Raw genomic sequence first — 12,692 nt, 5'->3', positions numbered from 1 at the left:
GATCAGGTTGTAAATGGAACCATAACTTTTTGGGTAATGTGAGTCAGCCCTTAAGCCTATGTTAACCACTGAAAAGAGAATTAACCTTTGGGGCCTTGCAGGGCTCCAGCTGGTGTGATAAAGTAGTAATGAAAAACTGCTCTTCAGTAGCTTGAGGGAAAATCTTTGAAAAATACCTCCCTGGGAGCAGCTTCCCCATCTCAAAAGATGTAGCATAGTGCTTTTACAACACCTCGCCTGCATGATTTTCTAAGTGGAGTTGCAGTATCAAGGCCAGACCTCAGCCCAGAACCACTCTCCGCTGAGCTCAGAGCTGTGCAGTCTGAGCGTTTCAAAAACATCGACTGGATTCTGCCAGCAGAAGCAGTGCTTGATCATCGCTCCCTGTTATCTGTGGCAAAGTTCTGACTATTCATGATCATAAGCTGAATATGAGAGGAGATCCAGCACACAAATGTTTTGCCCATGTGAAAATAAGAGCTCAGGTTGCTTTATTCAATTTTAAATTATTGCAGAGAAAAAAGGTAAATACTCTCATGAGAGAGCTTTTTGTCAAAAGTACTTATGTCTTTCCTCAAGTTACCCTTACAAAGTACTGTATGTGACAAAATTAAGTTTATTACCAACTTCAGAACAGCAAATGAGTACAAGAAAGCAGGAGAGAACCACACAGAGTTAGGCTAATCTACAGTTGGAGATGCAACGCACAACACTGTGGCTTTGCTGGGGAGGCCGGTGCCATTTTATTCCAAAGCAGGGAGGAATCTTACCATGGATTTATGAATTAGGTGGATTCCCAAAGCAGTAAAATGGCAAATGTGGGTGATGCCATGAGTAGTTACTAGATTGATCCCAGGAGTTAAAGATCAGTCTGTGCAACATGGCAACATCCTGTCTCTACAAAAAACACAAAATAGCTGGGTGTGGCGGTGCATGCCTATAGTCCCAGACACTCGAGAGGATCACCTGAGGTCAATACTGCAGTAAGCAGGGATTGTGCCACTGCACTCCAGCCTAGGCAACGGAGTGGGGCCCTGTCTCAAAAAACACAAATAAAAACAAAAACAAACCGTGGTCAGTATACATGTGGTGTGCTTTTGATGCTGTTTATTCACTCCTAATACACAGCAGGGATAATTTCTGCTGGCTGCATAATTGGCTTGAAGTCATACTGTCATTCTGATGGTTTACCTATTTAGTTATCATCACCAACAATAATAGGAAGCCATGAACACTTTCGCTCCCATCTTTTTAGCAAAAAACAAAAAACAAAACACACACAAACAAAAAAACAACTGAGAGGCAGGAGGGGCTACGGAAAGCTTTCTCACTTTCCTTCTTGGCAATGCCACATCTACAAGCTTTGCACAGAAGTGCACAGAAGTTACTGCATGGTGGTGAGACCTAGTCAGGGGGTGCCTCCTCTTCTATTGGATGCAGCTCAATAGGGCAAGGGAAAACTCATGCTGATATAACAAGATCCCTTTGTCCAACAAAAACTTCTAGGTGAGCATGATAAAGAGATCAAAACAACAACAAAAAAAGGGAGAAATGGGGGACATTTCTCCCTCATGACGGGGATACTGATCCCCAAGGGCCTTTTGGCTATGAAGATCAACTGCTATACTCAATACACGAGTTCAGAACATCATTTTATCTGTATTTTTACAATACCTAATGCTTAACAGGATTGTTTCCCAAGAACTGCCTGCCTGAACTGAGACCAAGCCTATGAGAGAGCTGACACGCTACAGAACAGGATCTGACCTACTCAGCACAGGCCTAGAGGGCAAAATGAGAGCCAAAGGAAGGAAGTTAAAGAAATGTAAAAATCTGACTCTATTTAAGGAAGAGCTTTCTAACAATCTGTTTTCTCCAAAAATGGGATTGGCCTACTCGAGCCGTCGCTGAGCATCGTCGCTGAGCTCCAGCAGGGCTGGATGGCCATCTGTCGGGGACGGGCGCGGGCCCAGCACCAGCTCCAGGATGGGCGGCTGGCTCAGTCTGAGAGCCTGGGAGTACAGGCATTGGCTGAACCGATCACAGCTCCCGAAAAAACTAAGCATGCTGGATGGAAGATGTGGTTCATAGTTTTAATTTGTGGCTTTGTCTTTTCTCCTTCTAAAACACTGAGGAAGAAAAATGACAAGGTTTTCAAGGGAATTTCCAGGTCACCCAGAGAACGCGCCTGGCCTTGTTCTACTTCCTACCAGTCTCTGAGCATTTCATGCTTTACTGAAATCTTGTGCGCGCGCACACACACACACACACACACACACAGAGAAGACACGACAAGTCAACAGTGTAACAATGTTTAGCGTCACTAAAAAGAAGGTACTTTGGTGAAAGGCAGACATTGGAAAAATAAAGCTCAGGGCAATCTTCAAGTTTTTCTCTATTCATGCCACCCTCTTTTTTGGTAACCACAGTTAATCAAGAGTTATACGCATAAAACTGTTTCTTTCGAGTGGCATGCTTATGTGGGGGGGAAACAGATGAAAGGGAGGCAGCTCAGGGGAGGATCATATTACTAATGAAAAATGAAATTTCTCCATCAGGCTGAGAATCTATGATTCCCGGTGAGCTGGTATGATTCATACAAAGTTCTGTGTCTCACTTGTCTCTCCAAATCATGGTAATAACCTAATCCCTACACAACAGTACTACCTAATACACGAAGGCTTTCAATGGTTTTTGCAGAGGGAGTTTAGACTTTTCAAGATGGCAGAAAAGGAAAGATGAACACTTTGCAACAGCCACCACGTTTGGTGTATAATTTTACTTTCAGTTTTCCCACGTATTCCTCATTCTCCGTTCCCCAAAACAAAACAAATCCTCGCTAGAAAATTTTTTAAAACCCCAAGTAAATGTGACACAGGTGATAATATTAACTCATTTCAATAGCCAGCCCTTAAGTGATAACCTGCTGTCCTGGATACAGAAAACATTCTACTCATAAGAAGGTAACAACAATGTTTTAAATGTCAGATGAGTCATTCTTCAAAAAAGTCCTCGCAATTGTTTTCTCAGGTAATCTGAGGCAGTAACTACTGTCAGTCAGTCCCGTGTGCATGCACATGCAAAGGCAAGACTGGACACCGTTAACTTTGTGTAACTCCAGGAGGGCCCTGCCCATATCCTGACACCTGGGAAAACAAGAGGCACATGGGGAGAGAGCCGGACAACGGACAACAGTATGGCTAAACTGGGCCCCCACCCTGGAGCGGCCTCTGATGTCACACAGCTGGCCTCTTAGCTAACAGCACCCGGGACTGTGGTGTGACGTAGCATCCATTTCAGAGTGGGAAAAAGTGCTTTGGCTGTCCCCTGCTCTAGGGTTGTAGGCCAAACGGACAGGATTTTATAAGAGAGAAAGAACTTCATGTCACGACACTGGCAGAGCTGGGTAGACTTAGAGGTGAGAGTTCCAAGTCAGGGTCCTCTAAAGTTTTGATACAAGGAGATACCTGTGCAGGGGTCCCAGGCACACAGAAGGGTCTCCATACACAAGACCCCAAACTCCAGAATCTCCAGGAAATGACAAACATCCTCTTTCTCCATTTTCATCTCTTAATTCTCAGATTTTTAAAAAAGACATCTACGAAGATGTTAACATTTAAAACAGACTTTTTTTTTTTGAAAAAGAAAACTAACTAGAAAGATGAACGGTGTCCCTTGAAATGCACAAGGCTTCCTCTCTCCAAAGGGTGGAACACTCACCTAGTGTGTCCTTCAGGTTCTTCACCAGGGAGCCCTTCTTCAGGCTGTTCTTCCGCTCCACGTAGTTGGACGGCACATAACCCGTCCTGTTGGCCGCGTTCCTCACCCGCCACCACGTCTTGGAGTCGTCCAGCAACCACAGCCGCTCGTTCTTCTTGATGTCCAGCTCCTGGTCCTGCTGGGCGGTGTAGTCCCACTTGGCTATCACAATAACTTCTTCTGTCATTTTCATGGAGTCCTTCTGCCAGCAAAACATTTGGAGATGCTCATTAGAGAACTACCCGGACACTCCATCCTTCGCACCAACTTGAAAAATTAGGCACTGACAGCTTTTATTACAACTCCGCAACCCATTTTCTCCTGGGTCTTGAAATGCTCGACTTTAAAATGACCTTCTTTCAACAAGCTTCAGTGTTTGGTTTAGAAACAGCAACCTTATAAAACAAATCCTATGTCACTGTTCGCTGCACATGGGGAAATCTGACCCTCTAACAAAAACAAACTTGAAAAAAATTCTAAATAACATTATGATTAAATGAGTCCATTTCATTAAGTAACACTGCCTCCTGATAACTGTTAGGTTTACACTCATTTTCTCAGGATATGCTGTGTCTTATCAACATATTTAATAAATGCAACATAACCAAATTACTCCTATAAATTAAAATTAACATTTTACTAATACAAGGTGGTATCCTGGATTGGATCATGAAACCGTAAAAGAAAATTAGTGGAAGTACTAGTGAAATAAAAATAAAGTCTAATAATAATAAAAATAATAAATAATTGTCAATCTCTTAGTTTGGACAACACACCAGTAAGATGTTACTGTACTTACCTAAGATGTTAATACAATGAGAAACCAGGCAAAGGGTACATGGGAATGTTCTGTACTATGTTGGAAACTTTTTTATAAATATAAAATTCTTCCCCAAAACTTTCATTCACACAAAAACCTGCGCAGGGACGTCGGTAGCAGCTTTATTCATAATTGTTCAAACTTGGAAGCAAGCAAAATGTCCTTTAGTAGGTGAATGATAAACTGTGGTACATTCGGACAATGAAATATTATTCGGTACCAAAAAGAAATGAGCTATCAAGCCATGAAAAGACATGGAGGAATCTTAAAGGCATATTGCTAGGTGAAAGAAGCCAATCTGAAAAGGCACAGACGGTGTGATTCTGACAGTTTATCCTTAACCAAACTTCAGCCAGACTCCTTTGAATCTTCTTCCTATTAGGCCTTGACTTTTGTACTTCCGCATCCATCTCTGCATTGCCTAATTTTTGCAAGACTCTCCTGCTACGCTGCTCTAGCTGGAATCCTCCACCCTCAACATCTGATCAGCTTCCTCATCCTCTACCATCCCCCAAGTGACAGCCGATCACTCTGTCCTGCCTTCAGAAGAATCCTGTTCGGTCAGTTTCACCAGAATCCTCACCCTCCACCCTGATGTTTCCTCTTAGTAATTTTCCATCAGCCAACTCCCTTATTTTGCTCCTTGCCTATAAATGCCCACTCTTTCTTGTTGTATTAATATTAGGAGTCAAACCCAATCTCTCTCTTGACGCAAAACCCTACTGTAGTAGTCCCTCTGAATAAAGTCTGCCTTACTGTTCTTGTCATGAATAACTTTTATCTTTAAAACGGTATGACATTCTGGAAAAGACAAATCTATGGAGAGAGTAAGAAAATGAGCCCTTGCCTGGGGCAAGAGGGAAGGGAGGGATGCAAGGGTGAAGCACAGGATTTTTAGGGTTGTGAAACTACTCTGTTCAATACTATAATGGCGGACACCTGTCATTATACATGTGTTAAAATCTATAAAATGTGGAACATCAAAAGTGAACATAACATATGAAAAGTTTATCAAAATAATAAATGTGTATATTATTTATCTAGAGAAGTCAATTTTGTAAGTAATAAATAGCAAAAGTATGAAAATAAAATAATCAATTATTTTAGCAACTCTGTACTTCTTAGGTAGAAGATGCACCAGCAGTCTTTAAGCAGAAAAATTCAATATTCAGTCCTTAAACTAACTAGACATTTCTCCAAATTAGGGAGAAATGAATGGTGAAAAGACTCTGGACTAAAATCCCCTTCCTCCCTGACAGAAGTTCTCATTATTTTATAGGGATGACTTTAGGATTACAGGGGTCCTAGGCATATTGACTCCAGGGAAGCATAAATACCATTTTTAAATAAGTGTTTTCTACTAGATGCTAACAACGTTTTATAAATAATACATGTTTCTTTCATGAATTAACTTCCAAATTTAAAGATAACAAACCTTTTGGGAAGGAGGAAAGCCTCTGCATAATGTATACAATATTCAAGAGGATAAAGTTTACATAAAGCTCCTATCAGAACTGGAGACAATTTTGTTATCCAATTTCAGAAAATCTCAAGTGCATACCATGTGGAACTCACTAACCTGAGCTTTAAGTCAGATTAGACTTTTGAAAGTCATAAAGGCAGATTTTCTAAGTAACAACAAGAAGAGCAATAGCAGTAACAGGAATGGAATATTCAGAGAATACTCCATCTGAATATCACATTTCTTTCTTTCTTTTTTTTTTTTTTTTTTTTTTTGAGACGGGGAGTCTTGCTCTGTTGCCCAGGCTGGAGTGCAGTGGTGCAATCTCGGCTCACTGCACTCCCGGGTTTACGCCATTCTCCTGCCTCAGCCTCCCGAGTAGCTGGGACTACAGGCGCCCGCTACCGCATCCGGCTAATTCTTTTATTTTTAGTAGAGACGGGGTTTCACCGTGTTAGCCAAGATGGTCTCGATCTCCTGACCTCGTGATCCGCCCATCTCTGCTTCCCAAAGTGCTGGGATTATAGGCGTGAGTCACCGCGCCCGGCCCCACATTTCTTTCTTAATTACACAATTTCCACAAGGTTTTAACAAGAGCAGCCCATTGCTTAAGACCAGTCAAGATCTCGCCAATCAAAGTTGTTTATTAATATTTCCTACTGCATGAAGGGCAGTTAAGTAAGGAGCTGGCTGGGCAGGATCTATTTTCATGCACACCGAATATCACACAGAAGCTTTAAAAATTCCACTGCCTGTGAGCTGAGATCCGGCCACTGCACTCCAGCCTGGGCCACAGAGCGAGACTCCGTCTCAAAAAAAAAATAATAATAATAAAAAAAAAATTCCACTGCCTGAGCCCTACTGCAAGCCAATTATATTAGTATCTTTATGAAAGAGGCCTGAGCATCCAAGGAGTTTTACGTCTTCCCATGTAATTCTTCTGAGTCTTAGATGGGAAAGACCAAGTGAGAGAACCGAGCCACAAACAATGCCCCACAGAGCCTCCCCTGGGCCGCAACCCTGAGCTCTGCGAAATGCAATGGGAAGTAAAAGTTGAGCAGTGATACGCACCTGCCACAAGCCAAGGCGTTTCATCTTGGGAAAACCCACCTTTCAGGGAGGTGTCCTCCTTCAGGAGACTGTGTCACAGAGATTGAGGGCCTTGTTTAATGGCAGTCAGGATTTGAGCCCAAGCCTGTGGACCGCCCCCTCCCCGACCCGCCCAACCGTCCGACGCGTGGGCTGCATTTTGATAGGCTTATTCCAACTCAAGAATTCTAAGATTCTAGGACACGTGAAAATTAAAAGTTCCCATACAACTAGGAAATGACTGCCTATTGGTTGGCCATAGCAATGGGTTTAACCCTATTTTAATGGGTCGATAACCACCCCCATCAATTAAAAAAAACCAAACCAAATTAAACCAAAACAAAAGCAAACCTGCTTCTGAAGACCAGGCAATCGACGCCCACCAATCAACAACCACCTCATATCAGAGGGCCAGCCGATAAACGACCACTTCACGCCAGTGAAATCTGTCAATCAACTAAGCCACACCAGACGGCCAGCCAATCAACAACTGCCTCACTGCAGTGAGCCTGCTTCAGAGGGACAGCCAATCAATGACAGCCCCATTGGAGTAATCACGACTCAGTAGCTAAAGGTTAACCAATCCCTGAACACTTCCGCTTCTGGAACTCCAGGAGCACTGGAAGCCACACTTCCCAAGACCCTTAGAAAGCTCAGCTCCGGCCGGCGCGGTGGCTCACGCCTGTAATCCCAGCACTTTGGGAGCCCGAGGTAGGCGGATCACGAGGTCAGGAGATGGAGACCATCCTGGCTAACACGGTGAAACCTGTCTCTAATACAAAAAAATTAGCCGCGGGTGGTGGCACGCTCCTGTAGTCCCAGCTACTTGGGAGGTTGAGGCAGGAGAATCGCTGGCACCCGGGAGGTGGAGCTTGCAGTGAGCCGAGATCGCGCCACTGCACTCCAGCCTGGGCAACAGAGCGAGACTCCGTCTCAAAAAAAAAGGAAAAAAAAAAAAGAAAGAAAGAAAGAAAAAAAAGACAGGTCAGCTCTGTAGCGGTCACCGACCTAGCAGCCCAGTTTCCTCAATGAAGGAGGCACCCCTTCAGTTTCTTGTTCTGAAACTGAGTTGTGGCAATGCACTAATACAGCAATGGCTCCTTCATTTACATAGCCGGGCTGGGCTGCTGCCCTCAGAGACCCCAAAACAAGTGGGAAGGAAGAGTGCCCCATCACCCTGCATCCTCACAGGCTTCGGTTTTTTCTCTCTTTGCCAACATGGGTTGGAAAGGCTGGCTGGAAGCCCATCTGGAGGGTCTTGTTGGCCAAGAGTTGAGGTTGCATCCCTTGGATGCTGTTTCTTAAAATCCAACAGGACCATGTGGTATTTTCAGTTAAGAGTAATTTGCTATGGTGCAGGAAGGATTCAAATAGAAAGAGACCGCAGATGAACCATTATTCTACAATAAAATTAGACATACAAACTGACAAATTTCCAATATGAAAAAGCCTCAACAGAAGAAAGTCTGAAAAACAATGCATTCCAACTAATTGACTACTGAAATTTTAAGTCAGAGATGGTATTCTGATTTAGTCTAGGCAAGACCATCACAGAAGTCTGATTCAAAGAACAATGCATGTTTTTCTCTCTAGCTTAGCAGTTCAAGGAAACCTAATTTTTGGCTTCATTACTACAGCTAGTTAAGTTTATTACTCAGGTCTACCCCAAAGAGAGAAGGGCTAAAAATTTGATATTATATAGCCAGATCACATCTTGTACGTCATGTGACTACTCTAAAACCCAGCTTAGCAAGACCCCCAAGTGATGCTGGAAAAACAGCTCTCAGAACCTCATGAGCTAAGCTGCTTTTTCAAGTCTTAGGTGGGAATGGATTTAAAAACAAATAGGGATAGGTTTGAAAACTATCTCAGCTCAACAGTTTTCACTAACCCCTAAAATTCGAGGAATCCTACTCTAGGACCCTATTTTCTTTCTAAAGATAATCCTATTAACTGTATCTTGCTGGGTTACACACTACCGATAGTAGCCAGTGTCCCCACAACATTAAAAAATGGTCACAGTTATTTCCAAAGAGGTCACGTGGATCAAGCTGAACCAAATATTACAGAAGAAAGGAGTTAAGGGTCTGAGATTCAAGCTTAGCTGAACCTTCTGTATGTTCCCCTTGGATTTCAGCTCTTCTGTAAAATGGGACACCACCACTTCCCTCAAAAGATACTTCTGATGCTCAGGAGAAACATGAGTACAAAGTGCTTTAGAGGGCAAGGTTTCACATCATATAGGTGTGGGCCTTGCTACCACCTTAGCCCAGCTGCTTCTTCAATAGCCTGGGGTGATACTTCATTGAGGAGCTTGTAAACAAAGCCCTGAGGCCCAATGTGCCAGCATTAAGAGAGACTTAAGAATGGCAACTACAATCATAATGAACACTTACTTCATACATGTGAGGTGGGGCCATGTTCTACCCATCTCTGCTTCATTTAACTAGGATTTACTGAGTTTTCTAGGTACCAGGGTTCCTTGCAGAGCAAGACAGGCCCAGCATCTGCTCTCCTGTGATTCAAGCCCGGGCACAAGCAGTACCTCTTCAAAGATACCCATCAAAGTGCCACTGTCCTAGCCCTCTTGTTTGACTTCCTGAAGAGCATTTAGCATCAGAGATGACCTGGTCACGTACTTATTGTCTAGGAGGCCCCACTGTGTGTTGACAGTGGCTGTTTAGCCTTCAGCCACCTGGTTTAATGGGAAGCTGAAGGAGAAGGCAGACTGATGATTCAAAGTTAATATCCACCTGCCTCATTCACCTTTCCACTGATTAACCAATTTATCCCACCACAGAGAAGACCAGAGTCTTCCCTCCCTCCTTCTTTCCCTCTTTCTGATGGCATCTCGCTCTGCCACCCAGGCTGGAGTGCAGTGGCACAATCGCAGCTCACTGTAGCCTCCAACTCCTGGGCTCAAGCGATCCATCTGCCTCAGCCTCCTGAGTAGCTGGGACTACAGGTGTGTACCACCATGCCCTGCTACTTTTTTACTTTGTGTAGATATGGAGTTATCTACAAAAAATATTTATGTTGCCTAGGCTGGTCTCAAGCTCCTGGCCTCAAGGTATCCTCCTGCCTTGGCCTCCCAAAGCGCTGGCTTACAGGTGTGAGCCACCACACCCGGCCTTGATTTCTTAAACTTAATTCAAAATGTATGCACAGAGAGACAAAAACAAGTCTAACACGTTACTTCCAGGATATTAACTTGAAATTTCAAAAACACATATGTGCACATGTGTACAGACATACCAAAATATATTTATGTGCAAATAATTGGTTAGAGTTCACTTAGTAGAAAAAAATTGAGTCTATATGAAAACTACTGTCATCCCTACCTTGATTTTCAACACGCAGTCTGAATTATTCAGATAATACAATCTGCTTCACTGTGGCTCCTTAAGACGTTTTTCTTTGTAATATCTCATGCTTTCAGGGGAAAAATGCAACTGACCAATGTATGGAAACTCATTCAAATACAGGCTTTTAGCAGATATAATTTGGGAAGGGGCTTGTTTCAATATTTTACGGGGGAGGGGTAGAGGAGGCAGGTCTAGTTGAAAGAAGTTTACTGAATCTAAAGCACAAGTCCACGAACTCGGTTCCTCTCGCCCCGTCTCTCCTGCAGCTCATTGGAGGCAGGCTTTGTACACTGCTATTCTCAGAAGCAAAGGAGCATCTTCTCTGTGGCTGCTCCCACTGAGCATGGCTGGCTCTTACGGGGCAGCAGCTTCCGGTCAGGAAGACCTTTGCTCGGTATGTTATTTTGGAGAGAATCCTTTTATGATTTGTCTTCTGCTTTTATTGGGTAATGGTCAAATCTGCTGCTTGTAAACTCTCTTCCGACCGTTGAAATTGCAGAAGTTTTCTCTGTGGACACTGATAGGATCACTTTTGTGAATGATCCTCTTCAGCTGTAGAAAGCCAGGGTTTGAAAGGCCCGCTTCCTATCAACCATCTGGGTGACTTTGGGGGAAGGTGCTTGACCACTCTTCCCCCCATTTCTGTGTTTGCAGATGGGTCAGAGCTTCGGCGAGGATTAAATGAGCCAGGCTATAGGAAATACCTAATACTCAGTCTGTGCTGGACAGGTGTTAGCCATTATTGCTCTACTCATGTCCATGTAATGCCCAGTCATCACTAGGCTCAATGGCTTGAATGTAAGGTTCACGGGGACTCAGAAACATATGTGCAACACATTATGTCATTGAAAGAAAGAAAACTTAAACAGAAAGATGTGCCAGCACTCGAAGGTAGTAAAATTGGGATGACATAGTTCTGTGAGGTTTTGCAAAGAGACCCCAATGAGTCTTGGGTCCTAGCTCCCTTTTTTTAATGCTCCCAGTGTGGCTAATGCTAATGCTATCTGCTTGTATCTAGCTAGCCTAGAAAAGCTTCGATTTGTCCACAGCATCTAACAGAATACATTTTACAGACAAAGAGGTGTAGTCAAGTTATTATAAAATGTAAATTTAAACTACTGTTCATTTTAGAGAATCAGTCGATGAAAAAAATATGCTTAAGTACTTGGGATGGGTGATTATCCAGCGAATTCGCCTCCCTCTTTGCTACCTGCTCCTTTCCTGATGTACCCTGAGTGTCCCCCGCCCAGGCTCCTCTCCCACCGTGGGAGCCCCCTGTAAGCTCATCCACTTCCCATTAGCTGCCTGGCTCTTGTTCCAGGTCTCTACTTCTAGGGAGGCCAGTTCCACTGCACACCTGCATTTCCACCTGCCTGCCAGACACAGGCCAGGACCCAGGCCAGGACCCTAGAGTGGCATTCACCACTGTTTAAACAATAATTATAGTAAATATTATTCAGCAAAAGTTCAGGCACACAATATCCCACATCATTTCTTTTCTACAAAATTGTGATAAAATACATTTAACCAAGTTTAATATTTTAACCATATTCTTTAAAAAATTTTTTCCACCCAACCCCTGCAGATTAACCATTTTTAAGTGTACAGTTCGGTGGCCTCAAGTACATTCACCCTGTTGTGCAAACATCAACATCATCTATCTGCGGAACTATTTTCATCTTGAAAAACTGGAATAGGCACCCTCTGAACACTAACTCTCAACTTCTGCCTTCCCCCAATCCCTGGTAACCACGATTTTACTTTCTGTCCCTGTGAATTTGACAACTCCAGGTACCTCATTTAAGTGGAGTCACTTGTCCATCTATTTGTGACTGGCTAATTACACTTAGCATGATGTCTTCCGGGTTCATCGTTTGGCAGCATGTGTCAGAATTCCCTTAAGGCTGAATAACATTCCAATGTACGCATATACCACATTTTGTTGGTCCGTTCATCCATCAGTGGACATTTGTGTTGCTTCCACCTTTGGGCTACTGTCAATAATGCTATGAACATGAGTGTGCAAATAGCTCTTCAGGTCTCTGCTTTCCAGTCCATTGGGTATATACCTAGAAGTGAAATTGCTGGATCATATGGTAATTATAGTTTTAATTCTTGAGGGATTGCCCTCATGCCTTCCACACAGGCTGCATCTACAATTCCACCAACAGTATACAAGGGTGCCAATTTCTCTATA

The 12,692-nt window shown here is 43.3% G+C and overlaps 1 protein-coding gene across 6 annotated transcripts in view; it reads right to left on the bottom strand.

Annotated features, from left to right (window-relative positions):
* NCK2 (NCK adaptor protein 2) overlaps positions 1 to 12,692 on the bottom strand; it is a 150,868-nt gene that overhangs the window by 36,890 nt on the left and 101,286 nt on the right. For 5 of the 6 annotated variants that reach the window (XM_015113046.3, XM_015113052.3, XM_077960230.1 and 2 more), the window contains one exon: positions 3,721 to 3,961. In XM_015113046.3, coding sequence (XP_014968532.1) covers positions 3,721 to 3,952 — 232 coding nt within the window. In that variant the 5' untranslated portion in view covers positions 3,953 to 3,961. The remainder of the gene's footprint in view (positions 1 to 3,720; positions 3,962 to 12,692) is intronic. The other variant, XM_001109452.5, reaches the window with a different exon arrangement.

This window comes from Macaca mulatta, chromosome 13 (genome assembly GCF_049350105.2).
Source record: "Macaca mulatta isolate MMU2019108-1 chromosome 13, T2T-MMU8v2.0, whole genome shotgun sequence".
Taxonomy (NCBI): Eukaryota; Metazoa; Chordata; class Mammalia; order Primates; family Cercopithecidae; genus Macaca; species Macaca mulatta.
The sequence above is the reverse complement of the archived record's forward strand: the minus strand, read 5'-3'. Positions and strand labels throughout refer to the sequence as shown.